Source organism: Ursus americanus, chromosome 4 (genome assembly GCF_024610735.1).
Source record: "Ursus americanus isolate L20-20 chromosome 4, mUrsAme1.1.p, whole genome shotgun sequence".
Taxonomy (NCBI): Eukaryota; Metazoa; Chordata; class Mammalia; order Carnivora; family Ursidae; genus Ursus; species Ursus americanus.
In genome coordinates this window covers 56,772,243-56,788,114 of record NC_142130.1, presented here as the reverse complement: position 1 = coordinate 56,788,114, position 15,872 = coordinate 56,772,243, and the positions used below count along the sequence as shown (strand labels likewise).

Sequence of the window (15,872 nt, the reverse complement as noted above, 5' to 3'; positions counted from 1 at the left end):
TCCTGTCCTACACCATAGGAAAATGCATTCCGTTATTCATTATAAATGATGCTGATCAAGCATATTGTCATTACGAATTTAATTTGTAAGAAAGAAATCTCCATGTGGAAATGACACCCTTGGCAGTCATTATGTTAAAAAACAAAAAGATGGTACCATATGACAATTCAGTTCTTCTGGAATATAAGTGTTCTGTTTAAACAAATAACTGCTTTTGTTTATATTTTAAGGAGAATTTGGAGAAGTCTGTAGTGGGCGTTTGAAGACACCAGGGAAAAGAGAGATACCTGTTGCCATCAAAACTTTGAAAGGTGGCCACATGGATCGACAAAGAAGAGATTTTCTAAGAGAAGCTAGTATCATGGGTCAGTTTGACCACCCAAACATCATTCGACTAGAAGGTGTTGTCACAAAAAGTAAGTACTCATTTTCTTCATTACTTCTTTTGTATATCCCTATCTTAGTTCCTTAAAAAATAAACAAAACCTTAATAGCAATACCACAGCCATTGAGGGGATAATTTAGTTTGGATGTCATCTTCTGATATCACCCCTCAGAGTCTTGATATTAGGCTACAACATTATCAGAGTTTGCATTGGTCACCAAACAGCTTTGAAATGGTATTTATTACCTATAAATCATTTGCTAATTCAATTTGAAGTAATGAATCAAAGGTAAAGGAGTATATATTTTTTTTAATCTCTGTAAGCTATTCACTTCTGAAGCTGCTAAAATTTCAACATTAGTAGAAGAAATGGTTTAAATATTTTGTGTCGTTAAGGTAAAATACTTCTGTTTGGAAAAAAAATCTCACATACAAATATATATGCTTTGTCTGAAGTAAGACTTTTAAACATGGAACCCATCTACATAAATGCCATTAGAATTAAATTATTTTAATTTATAAAAATGGATAAAAGAATTACAACTTCAAGAAAAAAATCCAGTTTTTAGGGAAATAGTGGGATCAAAGCCATTCCTTTGAAGTTTCACAAAAATACAAAATTAATCTCATACTCTAAGAAATAGATTGCTATATAATCACTTTTATTTGAAGAATGATAGGACGTAAACTTTAACTATTTCTCCTTGTTTTATTCACTAATGAATTATAACATATAAAACCCAACAGAGAATGGCATTGAAAAAACTCATAAAAACAATTTATATCTTTGAGAAGCATTTTTTTTCATAAAACTGAAATTTCTTTTAAAACCATGTATACAAAATTGAAATTTCATGTCGTATTTAAAAGCAGGAAAGTATAAAAGCTTACAAAAAACATTAATTAACTATGTGTTCCTAAGTCCTTCTTCACAAGGCATTGACCAGCATGCTGCCCAAGGGGAGCAGAAGATTATTCACACCCTCAATAGTCTGAAAGACACAAAAGTGCTTTTTTTTTTTTCTTTTTATGGTTATCTCTTTTTTTGTTGTTGTTTCAAGTTTTTATTCAAATTCCAGTTAGTTAACATATAGTATAATATTGGTTTCAGGAGTAGAACTTAGTGATTCATCACTGACATGTAACACCCAGTGCTCATTACATCAAGTACCCTCCTTAATGCCCATCCCCCGCCAACCTCCCTCCATCAACCCTCAGTTTGTTCTCTATAGTTAAGAATCTCTTATGGTTTGCTTCCCTCTCTCTTGATGACAGCTGTTGGAATGTCTGTTACTTTAGTGACCTTAATGGGGCCTGCCTCTATTTATGCCCTTCTGTTGTTCTCTCCATTGATTCTGGTCTTGTCCACGTGACTGGCCTTGGCTAATGGGACAGTAACACGTGTGATGCAAGTGGAAGCATCTTACATGTCTGCACTTTGGAGCCTATCCACTTGCAATGCTCCTTGCTGTAACCCAGCCTCCAGGGCTGAGCAAAGCCAGTCCATTTGGTGAGGCTTCAGGCAGTATTGCAGTAAGGAGGAAAATTAGATGTCTAGTCGACAGCTTAGTCTGAGATCCCTGCAGACAGCCTGGCTTGCGATAAACCGTCTCAGACATTGCAACCTCTCCCCATTATCACCACCAGCAACACCAGATGGCTGTAGCTGCTGTTGCCATCTTGTAGAGAAAGAGAACCACCCAGCTCAATCCAGTCAACCTATAAAATCATGAGAGAAGATAAAATGACTGTTGTTTTAAGCCACGAAGTTTTGAAAAGTTAGAAATCTACTCCTGCCACTTAAGACTTGTGCAGCTTTAGGTAAATTATTTACCATCTCTATCCTTGACTTCCACATCTATAAAAATATGGCCAAAATAACTTGTACTCCATAGGAAATACTGTAAGTATTAATTTTGTAAATGTATAAAGCACCTAGCATAGGATGTGTCCTAATAAGCCACATTAAATGGTAGCCATTATTGGTGCTTTGTGCCAGGCACTCTACACATATAGTTGACCATTTCATTTCACAGCAACTACTTTGAGTATCATTATCCACTGAAGCTCTGACAGGTTAATTAACCTCCAGAAAGACCTCTAACCCATAGTAAGCATGGCAGGTATTCAGGCTGAGGTCTTTTTGACTATAAAGCCCATGGGTGTGTGTGTGTGTGTGTGTGTGTGTGTTGTGTTGTGTTTTTTTTCTTTTTTCTATATCTGCGGTGAATGAACCAGTTTTATGCTTTAATTAGCTTTGTCTTATCTGAATTAAATAACATTAAATGGCAATCTGAATAAAATAGTACTACTTTTTAAAATAAAGAAAACATTTAGGTTAGTGAAGTAAATTACTTCTAAAATGTAAAGTTTGGAAAGATCCAGCTATAACACAATAGTTAGCAAAGACTATAATCTAAAAGAGAAGAAAGAGAAATAACATGTTAATTATTTCATTTCTATTTTCTGACTTCCTTGTCGTTAATTTAGCATGAACTTTTCAAGTCATTCCTTCTGTCTTATTGCTCTCTGAAAGGAAAAATATAATTTTAAAGTTGGGTTATGAATCTTTGCAAAGCATTTAAAATAACAATTTAAATATAATGTTGAAGTCTTCTTATGCGTATTTTTGCATGTAATTTGGAAGTAAGTGTTGAATAACAGATTTAGAGGCTGAAAAGTATTAGATGTTTCTCTCCCATTGATGAATAACATTATATGACTGTGTCATATATTCCTATGTGTTTTATTTACATATTGTCATATATTTTATATGCATATATATGCATAAAAGTATATGGAAAGGAAAAAGATTTATAACCCTATGAAGTCATAAGATTTATTTATCCTAAATCAGCTGAATAGGTTTAATGAGATAGTCTGTAGCACTTGTCTGCCAGTTTGAAATACCCCATTTATTTCACATAAACATGCAAACAGCTGACACGGTGATTGTTTCACATCTCTGACAATCTTGTCTAAAAATGGGACCAGTGACCTCCACATAGCCAGATTTGTATGCACCCTAAGTCAAGGTCCTTGTTCCATTTCAAGAAAAAGGAAGAAGTGGGGGCAGCAGGGAAGGAGGGAAAAGATAAAAAAAGATAATTGAGAAAGGACAGACTAAATATGCTTTTGAGTGGCAATCATCATTACAGTTTTAACTTGTACAAGTGAGCCCCATATAAGGGTGTTGTGCTGCTGCTGAGGTGGGTGGCAGAGATGGAGAAAGGAATAATTCACACAAAGATAAGCGGGCATATTTATACTCTTATCTTCTTGACTCCAGTGCTATGAGATTTTTAAGAGAAAGGCAATAAATAAATGAATGCCTCATTCCCATAAATACATGGTAATTGTTCCAAGATTGCCCTTAAGTAGCTAAAAGATAGCTAGCAATTAATGCTCCCTAAGGACTACCGTATTGCATAAAAGATAATACTGACAAAGATAAAGATGCAGGATAGGTTTATGCAGTCATGTTAGTAGAGTATCCTGGGGTTCTGAGAAATAAGCACACTGATTCTCAGTTGAAAGTAATGCAAAATTATAGATCAAAATCTTCATCAGATCCTTTTATAAATTCTTAATATCCATACTTTTTATCTTATGTATACGTTTTATCTCTGAGAGATACATATTACAAAGTTCTTGGGAATACTTTTGCTCTTTCATATTTGGGCATATAACTACTTTTATTTTAAACTGTAAAGTTAAATGATGAAAAGCTGTATTATATAAAAAGTATGTGTGATAAAAGTTGAACCTATTTATTTGATACACATCACAATTTCATTAACCTGTTAAGATAAAACTGATATAAAAAGAGATAATCGAGCTAAACCCTATGTTCAGCACATACTTTTTCTCCAAGAAGCAAGTAGAAGCCATTATTTAGAGAACAGGCTTGTAGCCATTAGTAGCATGGATAGTAGCAATTTGTAACTGGTAAGGTATACAGCAGTGTCATTAGTTACATAACCAAAAGAGAAAGTGCTACTCTTCTATAAAAAGATAAGAATTGTGATGGGGCACCTGGGTGGTTCAGTCGTTGGGCGTCTGCCTTTGGCTCAGGGCGTGATCCCAGCATTCTGGGATCGAGTCCCGCATCGGGTTCCTCCACTGGGAGCCTGCTTCTTCCTCTCCCACTCCTCCTGCTTGTGTTGTGTTCCCTCTCTCGCTGGCTGTCTCTCTCTTTGTCAAATAAATAAGTGAAATCTTAAAAAAAAAAAAAAAAAAAAAAAAGAATTGTGGGTAGATAATAAAGCAATACAGTGCTGTAACCATACTCCAGAAGACTGGCCCAGCAGTTTTTGTTGTTGTTGTTGTTGTTGTTTTAAAGATTTTATTTATTTATTTGACACAGAGAGACAGCCAGCGAGAGAGGGAACACAAGCAGGGGAAGTGGGAGAGGAAGAAGCAGGCTCCCAGCAGAGGAGGGAGCCCGATGTGGGACTCGATCCCAGGACCCTGGGATCAGGCCCTGGGCTAAAGGCAGACACTTAACAACTGAGCCACCCAGGCGCCCCAAGCCCAGCAGTTTGAATCATGATGATAGAAGACACGAGAGAACTAATGAAGTTCCCATCTCCCAGCTTAGTAGCTGATAATTAAATTTAGGTAGAACAGCTATAGCTCTAACAAATCATAGATCTAGAAAGGAGTAGTAGAAGCCAATCAGGATAGCAAACTCCCAGACGTAACTTCGTTTCATTGTTGGACATCCCTAATGACTCTGTGGGACGGTACGGAACCTACAACAGGAAGTGCTGGGCCTGCCCAAACCCCTTTAAATATGCCAGAATGTTGTGGGTTCCTTCCAGACAGTTTCAGTGGGTCCGCACAGCCTCTAGGACAGAAAGCAGATTCCGGTCAGTCAAATACATTGTACAGTAAGTGCGCAAGAACTGCCTCTCTGGTCCTAGAATTACATTCTACTTGTCAAGTAATACATTGTCCAAGATTTTAACTATTACTGTTGCCACCAGTATGATACCTGTTTCTCCACCAGGTTGTGTATCCTACTGCCTGTTATAGAGTCTCAGGCAAGTCACTCAATGTCTTTAGGCCTCAATTTTTTTCCTCTGCACAAAAGATTGGAAAGAGCAGATTGGACTAGAAAACACTAAAGGTCACATCTAGCCCTAATATTTTGTGTTCCATTCGTTTGCCAAAGGAAGAGAGTCATAAGATGTTGGTGAGGAAAATTCATACTGTGAAAACTTATCACCCCATGTCTAACTTTTTTTTTTAATAACTTCAGGTTTGTATCAGTGATCCAAAGAGAAGATAGACAGGTTCAGGAAGAAATAAAAAGTACCTTCAATTAAGTTTTATCTTTAACAATCTGTGAAGAGAAAAGTATAGGTAAATTTTTTCCTGTAAGCAAAATTTTTCCTGTAAGGAACTATATGGAATATACACTGAAGGGGTAAATATTCTGCAAATCTGATTCTAATAAAATAAATTAGATGATTATCACCCCTACCTCTGGAGTTCAGCTTCTCTGCCAGCAAAGATAGGTTGAGAGTTTTGTTTCACTTTGTTTTCCAAGAAACATTTACTGAGTCCCACTAGGTGCTAGACATTATTGCCGAGCTATAGAAAAGAAGCCCTCCGTGCTCTTGAGAAACCCACTTGTTGGCGTCAATCCACTGGGAGCAACAAACAAGTAAGCCAGTATTTCCCATATGATGTTCGTTATTTTAGATACAGTTATTGTTAATTTACTCATTCACTTATTCAGTGAATATTTATTGGATGCCCAGTCTTCTAGGCACAGGTAATACGGTATTGAAAAAGAGCTGCTCTCTACTGGAGGAAACCAAAAGAAATTAAATATATGAATTTAATTTTAGGTAAAGAGAAAAAAACCTGAATGAAGTGAAAGATCAAGCCATGCCAGGATTCGGTAGGCGAGTTTTCCAGGCAGAGGAAATAGCTTCTCAACCCTCGTGGCTAAGAAAGAAGTCATGATATTGCAGGCGTCCAAAACATCTGGAGCAAAGTGATCACAGTACAGATTACATATGGAAAGAAAAAGCTATAGGCAGGCAAAGCAATAGGGAGGCTAGTGTAGTAATCCAAGTAAAAAAATAATGAGAAAATAGATTAAGTAAGTAAAGATAAGAAGAAGGGAATAGAGTCAAGAGCTGTTTCCAAGGCTAAATTGGGAGACTTTAGTGACTGATCATACGTGGACAATAAGGGAATGGGGGTAATTTCAGATGTCTTACAGGTTTCTGGTTTAACATAAGTAAGGGGATGGAGAGAAAATTCTGGAGAAATACAGATTTGGAGATAAAATAATGAATTCTAGCTTAGATATGTTGTTTTTGATGTGCCTGGGACATTTGGAGACTTCCAGAAAGCCTCTGGAACCTGGGTGGATGTCTGGGCTGCAGGTGCAAATCCCCAGATGAGCAGTGATTAGTAGTTGAAGCTGTAGGGAGGCTGAGCTTTCCTACAAGGTTGAGGAAAATGATCTTTAACAGGCAGACTGAAAAAGAAAAGCTTACAAAAGAGACAGAAAAAACAACCTAGAAGAAAACAGGTTTCTAAGAATGGGGGAGAGATCCATAGAACAAAATGAGCTGGGAAACCAAGTAAGATAAGGGTTGAGAATCATCTATTGGATGAGGCAATTCGGAGGGCACAGCCCATTACAGCATATCTGAGGATGGTCAGCTTGCAGTGGACTGTGAGGTGTGTGCACACAACAGTCAGACAATAGGTTAAAAATGCAAATTAGATTTGTTGGTTTCTTACTTACATTCCAAATGCTTAGCATTCTAGGTTATTAATTCATTCAAATAATATTTATTATGTGTGTAACAACTCTGTGCCAGGCACTTTAGTAAGCATTAGGTATTTGGCAGGGAATAAGAAAGCCAAAATCCTGTCCGCCTGGGTCAGGTCCACGCATCTCCCTCCTCCGCTTTCATTCTTTACCTGTCTCCTGAATCCTAGAATACATTCGTGCTAAATGACAAAGGCATCTTAAAATTTACTTGCATTTCTCCCATGTGTCTCTTCCTCTTCCAAATCCCTGAGGAGCTGATGGGTACATAGAGAACTATGATATGGAAAGGATGTGGGTACCTAGAAGGTCCAGACACCTCTGGGGTTACTAGCCTGCTTTTTTTCAATCATGTAAGAGGCACAATCACGTGGTGAAGGGATAGATAGAGGGCTTGGGGTATTGGTGAATGTTTGAAGTAGCCCCTGAGAAAAAAAAGTGTGAAAGAAAACTGATCAGGAAAAATTAGAAAGATTGTGAGCATCACTGAGGACACAAGAGAACTTGAGGCTCATGACAGGGCTCCTGCCCCAAAGAGTGCTGTTAATGAATTGGGGCGGGGGGGCGGTGATAACAGGAAAGTGGAAAGATGTGCAACCCAGGGGAAAAGAAAAGATGAGAGGCAGCACAAAGAGAAGAAATTGTGAGTTTCTATATTTTCTCTTTTCTAACATCCTTAATATTTACTATTTGCTGTTACTGAGAATAGTGATGAATTATTCTTGTGCAATTTCTGGAGTCTGTGGATTTTCAGGGTATTTACTGCAAAGTATTTACCATTCTAAATTATTATGTATACATATTGATAAACAGAAAATGAACAAAGTGTGACTATAACAAATAAGGAACAAAATGACATACTCTGGGTAGCCCTGTGTATCTCACTCTGTTCAAGCAGCACTGGGGCTAATTGGGATCACCAGCTTATATTCCGCCAAGTGTACTTCCCTGTTTACAACAGAGAATATACTTCGTCTGTATTCAGGAAGAATTTATCCTTGCTCTTCCCATGTTTAAGTATCTGGGTTTTCTCAAGGTCATCCCGTCTAATCACCTTCCTAGATCTGCCTCTAACTTAATGTCTCCTTCCTGTGGCTCCCTCCTCTCCCTAACCAGCCTCCTAATTGGGTAGACTGTAATAAGATGTAACAGGTTAAAAACTCTAGTAACAAGTCGCTGGATGTGAAGATAACACTGTAAACTATAAGAACTAGGAGAGAGAAAAGGAATATAAATACAATTTTATGCATACATAATGTTGCCTTTTAATAGCTTGAAACCAAATTGAATAGAATTATCTGCACAGTGAAACCTTACTCATTTCCAAAAATAAAAATTCCTTCCAGATCATTCATGATGCAATTTTTTTCTGGTAAAAAGTTTGATGATGCCAAATTGAAGAAGGGCTATGGATAATTCTATCTAATAGACGTGAATTTGCATTCATGAACTCAGGAGAATAAGAACCATTCTGCCAGACTGGAAGTTCAGGCAATCAGTCATTCCTCAGGAACCTTCACCAGGTTCCTGATGGTCTTAGGTAGGACTGGATAAAGACCAGTACAAGTCTTTATCACTGAAAGTGATTATAGGTTCCTTGAATATGTGACTTCTAATAAAAAATTATCCATAAACTTAATGAATAGAAATCTACCAAGTTCCTTATTTAATCTCATGATGAATATTTTAATACTTATTTTGTTGTTGTTGGAATATGTTACTGTAACTTTTCTCCAATTTTCATTTTGATATAATTTCAGACTTACAGAAAAATTTGTAAAAATAATATAATTCCCATATAAAATTCACTCAGTTTCCCGATGCTAGTATTTTACATGATCATAGAATTATTATCAAATCAAAGAAATAAATATCAGCACAGAACTATTTATGAAACTACAGAATTTTATTCAGATTCTGTCGGGCCTTTTCACTACTGTCCTCATCTGTTCTAGAATCCCATCCAAGCTCCCACATTGCACTTACTTACCACATCTCCTCAGTGTCTTCCAATCTGTGACAATTCTTTGATTTATCCTTGTGTCTCATGACCTTGGACACTGTTCAAGAGCACTAGTCAGTTACTTTGTAGAATGTCCCTCAGTCTGGGTGTGTCTATTGTTTTTCCATAATTTGATTTGTGCTTATGCATTTTTGGCAGGAGTATCCCGTAAGTTATGTACCTTTCTGAGTGCACTGTATTGGGGGAAACATCATGTCCATCTGCCTTCCTAGGATGTTAACATGGATCACTTGGTTAAGGTGATGTCTACTAGATTATCTACTGTAAAGTTACTTTGCCCCTTTTGTAACTAATATATGTATTATGTAACTAATATATATAATTTGCACTATACAAATATCCTGTTTCTCCTCAAACTTTTCCCTGCTAATTTTATCATCCATAGATCTTGTCTGCAAGAATTATTACTGTTGTATTCTAATGGTGATTATTCTGTTTCTTTATTTCTTCTACATTTTTTAATCAGAATACTTCTTTAAGGAAGAGTTATATTTCTGAATGTTCTATAAGCGAAATTATATAATATGAAGCCTTTTGAGTCTGGCTTCTTTCTTGTAACAGAATGCACCTGAGCTTCATTCACATTTATTGTTGTTATTGTTGAACAATATATCTTTGTATGGATGTACCATAGTTTGGTTATGCATTCAGTGGTTAAAGGACATCTAGCTTGCTTCCAGTTTAGGTGATTATTAATAAAACTGCTCTGGGGCACCTGGGTGGCTCAGTTGGTTAAGTGTCTGCTTTTGGCTCAGGTCATGGTCTCAGGGTCCTGGGATTAAGTCCCGCGTTGGGCTCACTGATCAGCAGGGAGTCTGCTTCTCTTTCTGCCTGCTGTTTCCCCTGTTCGTTCTTTCTATGTCTTGCTCACTCTCTCAAAGAAATAAATAAAATCTTTAAAAAGTTAATCAACCAATCTGTTCTGAACATCTATGCACAGGTTTTTGTGTGAACATGTATTTACATTTCCCATGGTATATATGTATACCAAGGTATAAGGTATAAAAGGTATAAAATGACTAGATTAAATGGTAAATATGTGTTCAATTTTGTAAGAAACTACCAAAATGTTTTCCAAACTGAGTGTACCATTTTACATTCCCACTAGTAGTTATAGGTTTCAGTTGTTCTGTGCTATCAACAGTACTTGGTATTGTAACTTTTTTAAAAAAATTAGCCATTCCTGTGAGTCAATATTGGTATCTTATTGTCATTTTAACTTGCATTTCCTAATGACTATTAATTCTGATCATCTTTTCATATGTTTATTTGCTATCCATGTATTTCTTCTTGGTGAAATATGTCTTCAGATTTTTACCCATTTTTTTCTTTGGGTTAGTTTCTTCTTAATGTTGAGTTTTGAAGTTTTAAAAAATATTTCCTAGATACAGTCCTCTGTCAGAAATGTGATTTGTAGGGCACCTGGGTGGCTTAGTCAGGTAAGCATCTGCCTTCGGCTTGGGTCATGATCCCAGGGTCCTGGGATTGAGCCCCACATCAGGCTCCCTGCTCAGTGGGGAGCCTGCTTCTCCCTCTCCCACTGAAGCTCCCCCTGCTGGTGCTCTCTCTCGCATACACATTTTCTCTTTCTCAAGTAAGTACATAAAAATCTTTAAAAAGAAAAAAAAATGTGATTTCTAGATACTTTTCTAGATCATAGCTAGTTCTTTTTTTTTTTAATTGTATGAATCGTATCTTTCACAGAGTATTCTTTTTAAGATTTTGGTAATATATAATTTATGATTTTTTTCTTTTATGGATTATGCTTCCTGCTGTGATACCTAAAAACTTTACCTAGGTGCACCTCAGTGGCTCAGTAGGTTAAGCAGTTAAGTATCTGCCTTCAGCTCTGGTCCTGATCTCCTGATTCTGGGATTGAGCCTCTGTTGGGCTCAGCACTCAGCAAGGAGTCTGCTTGTTCCTCTCCCTCTGCCTCTCCCCCGCTAACTAGCACCCATGTGCTCTCTATCAAATAAATAAAATCTTTCAAAAAAATAAGAATAAAGAAATCAAAACTTTACCCAACCCAAAGTCACAAGGATTTTCTCTTCTGTCCTCTAGAAGTTTTACAGCTTTGCACTTTACATGTAAGTCTATGATCCATTTTGAGTTTATTTTTGTATGAAATATGAGGTATAGACCAAGGTTCTTTTTTTTTTTTTCGTATTGACCATTTCATCACCACTTGTTGAGTTAGAGTTTTTTTTTTTTTTTAAATGAAACTATTTTTACTCTTTTTTAAAGCTTCCTTCTTTGCCTAAAATCCTTCATTGGCTTTCCTTCACCCTGAGGACAGAATTAGAAATTTAGAATATAGAAATTCAGGGGCGCCTGGGTGGCACAGCGGTTAAGCGTCTGCCTTCAGCTCAGGGCGTGATCCCAGCATTGTGGGATCGAGCCCCACATCAGGCTCCTCCCTGGGAGTCTGCTTCTTCCTCTCTCACTCCCCCTGCTTGTGTTCCCTCTCTCGCTGGCTGTCTCTATCTCTGTCGAATAAATAAATAAAATCTTAAAAAAAAAAAAAAGAATATAGAAATTCAAGGTTCTGTATGATTGGCCCTTGCTCACAACATATCTTTAGCCTTATCTCCTCCCTTTTCTATCTTTTAGCTTATATTGCATTAACAGTGAAGCATTAGTAATTCCCCCAAAGAGACCATGCTGTTTCTCACTTCACATATTTGATCATACTTGGCCCTCTTTATGGAAAATTCTCCCTCTCCCCTGCATTCATCACCCTTAACTCAGCCAGCAAATCCGACTTACAAGGGGATGACTCAGCTTATCTCTGTAGTGCGTGAGACATCTGCATTGCACTTACATGTTGTACTCTAATCACGATTTATATGCATGGCCCAGAAGTCTGCTGTATTCTTAGCTCATACACCATAATGTTAGGCCCTAGCACCCTTTTCCAATGCCCCTGAGGTTTTTTTGTGGGACAGTCCCACCTGTCTGTTAGCTGTTACCTGTGGGGGCTCACTTTTACCTACACACTACCTGCCACAGCTCTTGCAGAAGCTTCCCCAGCCCAGCCACTGCCCATCAGTAGAACAAAACTATCCTGCATTTATTCATTTATCTGGGGTCTTCAAATGCCCATAATTTTGCTGGGCACTCTGCTGAATGAAGCAAGGAAAGAGACTTTCTTTATCTCTTTCGTCCCTCAGTGTTTCATTTAGATACCAAAACTGCACTCGTGTTTTCTGAGAAGCCAGAATCTCTCTGGACAAGTTTCGTTTGGTTTATGATGACTCTTAATTTCCTGATAACAAAAGGTTAAGCTGTATACCAGCTACCTCATTTTCTCCACTTAATTTTCTATCCTAGCTCTACTCCACTCTCCCCTTGCTCTCTCTCCTCCCAAATTTCTAATATATATCCCCTCCTATATATTTTAAACATATTTGCTTTTGAATAGAAGGGGAAATCCTTCGTATTGGAATGGGCATTTGGGGGAGGCCATGAGCTGTTGAGGACAGTCTTTATCTTATTTATCGTGGCACGTAGCGTGGTGCTGAGCATAAACAGTAAGTATGTGTGGCTGAAAGAAAATCGTAAGAAAAGAGGGAAAGGAAGGAAAAGATAGGGTAGAAGGAAAAGAAGAGAAAGAAGAAAGAGGTAAAGAAGGAACCTAATTTTTCAGACATCAAGCCGAATTCTAAATTTGAACACTCTCTGATGTCAGTCACATTTATATGAAATGGCAGCTTTTGTCATAATTGTGCTTCTCTGTTTTTTGGTAGTTTCCCCTTCCTCTGAAAAGCAATCATATTTTTTAGCTGTTCTTGTCCTCTGAAATGTTAGCTACTTACTACATTATATTATAATTATTTAGGTGCATGTCTTTTTCTCCTAGAGACCAGAATCAATTTGAAGGCAGGACCACAATTAATTCTTCTCTATGTACCTCTACATTTTCTCGTCTGAGTCTTCTGTGTTGTAGTACTCAGTCCCACCTTTGAATGGATGAAGAAATACACTAGTGTGTTTTCTCTGCCTGAGAAATAAAAGTAGGCATGACTTAGTTCACTCGTGATTGAGATACAGCAACAGAATGATGTGAATTTATTGACATTTTTATTAGGTTACATCAATCACTGTGAGTGAATTTATTCATCTTCCACTCATCACAAATGTCAACCAAAGACATCAATGAATTTTTTTTCTCCTTTTCATTCAGATGCAATGGCTATTTCAGGATTCTTAGGCCTGAAAGTAATGCATTGACCTTTCCCCTAAACATTAGTGGCATGATTTTCTTGAAATAAGTTCAGTTTTCATTTTGGCATAGCCATATATTATATGAGACATGCTATTGTATTCGGTACAGCAATCCATAAATACAAAAAGCGATAGCACCTCCACGACTCTATCTCCATTTCATGAACCTAATCACTGAAGTATCCCATTACACTGGAATGGAAGTATACAAAAAGGCCTTCCATTAGCTACAGTTTCTGTGATTTAATGATTTCTTTAATATAGGTTATATATCATTGCAAGAAATCCCAGGATACTCCCAGGGGGGAAACAGGTCTAGAGAGGAAGTGGAAAGCTGCTGGAGAAACTCAGGCATTGAGAAGGGCCACTTAAAGAAAGGAAGAATCAAGGGTGAGCCTAGGGGGATTTACTAGTTAGTTCCAAAAAAAAAAAAAAATGGAGAAAGTAGTCATTTCCCTAAAAGAGGATTTATAATTCATATAATTTCTTCTTACATTTTAGCTAAATAAAATACTAAAACAAAAACAAAAGGTTCCCTTATGTCAAGTCCAATGTTCCAAATTTGTCTGCCTAAATGAAACAATATTCCTCAGTCGTAGAGTTAACTGGTAACAGATTCAGAAAATATTTCATACTACCTCCAAGTAAAACATTTGGAAGACTACATTTATCACATGATGGAAGCTTTAATTGTACAACATGGAAAGCTTAAAATTACTATTTTTTATAAGATGGAACAAATGAAACAGTTCCTGTAGTTAAAATAATGCTACCAGTCATGTGTTATATTCGCAAGGTTTTAGCTACAGGGAGATGCTCAGTTGCTAAAGAGACCCACCCTTCAGTCCAACTATAGATGCCTACCCTTCTTACTAATTAAGAAATTGAGAACCAGCCAGGAAAGTAGAAAGAAAAAAGATTGGTAGGGAAGCTAGTATGAATGGAGCAAACCTCTCTCCAAATCAAATTTGAATTCCTTCAGAAGCCTATGAGGAACCTAGTTGTAAATGTAATGATCAAAGGGTATATTTTTTGCTTGTGTTAAAGATGTCTCCTTTATGATAGGAAAACAACTTCTTTTAAAAAATAATATGTCATTCACAGACATTATGACAAAAGGCACACTACAGTTGAGAATCTTGATATCAATCATGGAAAGACAAAGCAAATCTACATCAAACATTAACTTTAATGGGGACCATTAGAGGTGGGTATGGTCGTAAATACGAGTTTTGTAGTTTTGAATATTTTCTTTAAGATTTTATTTATTTATTTGACAGAGAGAGACAGCACAAGCAGGGGGAGCCACAATCTGGGGAGGAGAAGGGAGAGGGAGAAGCAGGCTCCCCTCCAAGCAGGGAGCCCGATCTGGGGCTTGATCCCAGGATCCTGGGATCATGACCTGAGCCAAAGGCAAACGCTTAACCAACTGAGCCACCCAGGCACCCCTATAGTTTTGAAATTTTGTCCAGAAAGCACCTTCTCATTGATGCAGAAATAATAAAACACTGATTATCTAGTTGTAAAGACCATGTGCTGATACAATAATAATGTAAATGTTTCATAAAAACAAAGTGATCTATCGCGAACTTTTGGAAAGAAGGGATATTCTTTGCTTTACACCATTTCAGCTTTCAAAATTTTTCACAGGAAACCTCTACTTTCTGTTAGTGAGGGAAACCTGTATTCTGATTTTCAAAAGCTGTCACACCTTTCTGTTTTTGTAGATGTCTCATAACCTTTTTATTTGCCCAAATTGAACTTCGTCTAACAAAAACATTGCTCTCAATGGTCAAGTTAGATAAAGTTAAAGGAACACACTAGGGAACATGTTAATACCTACTTTGTGACTCTCTCATACTTTAAATTAAAGCAGTCTTTCCTTAACTTAATGCAGTTGCCTCGTAACTACTCTTCTTGCTTTGTTGCCCTTACCAACCCATTTTTTACAGCGGAGTGATTTAAAAAAAAAAAAAAAAGTGCAAACTGCACTTAGGAAAAAAAATACAAAGTCTTTACTTTGGTCTGCAATGCCTTTAATGATCTAGACTCTGCTTAGTTCTTAAATGTTGTCTTCTACTTCTATCCCCTCCCACTGTGCGTAGAACTTGTAGGCCATTGTAGGACCATCCAGACCATCTATCTGCCTTGAACACAGCAAGCTCACTGCTGCCTCAGGGCCCCACCTGTTCTCATTCACAGTTATGACATCCCAAAATCCTCACCGGACTGGTATCTGAAAACCTGAAGACCCTACCTCCTTCCCCCAGACACTCATTATCCTCTATCTTTATGTTCTTTCCTTCTACATATAATTTTATAAAATCATGTAGGCTTCATCTGATGTGCTCAGAATATCTGCACCAAGGAAAGTTCTGGCATTTACAGAAGTACACACTTAATAGAGAGTTGCTTTATAAATTAATTGACCATTTTAAGCA

The 15,872-nt window shown here is 37.2% G+C and overlaps 1 protein-coding gene across 3 annotated transcripts in view; it reads left to right on the top strand.

The window, feature by feature from the left end:
• Positions 1–15,872, top strand: part of EPHA6 (EPH receptor A6) — an 814,184-nt gene that overhangs the window by 626,923 nt on the left and 171,389 nt on the right. For all 3 annotated transcript variants that reach the window (XM_045785661.2, XM_087861713.1, XM_087861712.1), the window contains one exon: positions 231–416. In XM_045785661.2, coding sequence (XP_045641617.2) covers positions 231–416 — 186 coding nt within the window. The remainder of the gene's footprint in view (positions 1–230; positions 417–15,872) is intronic.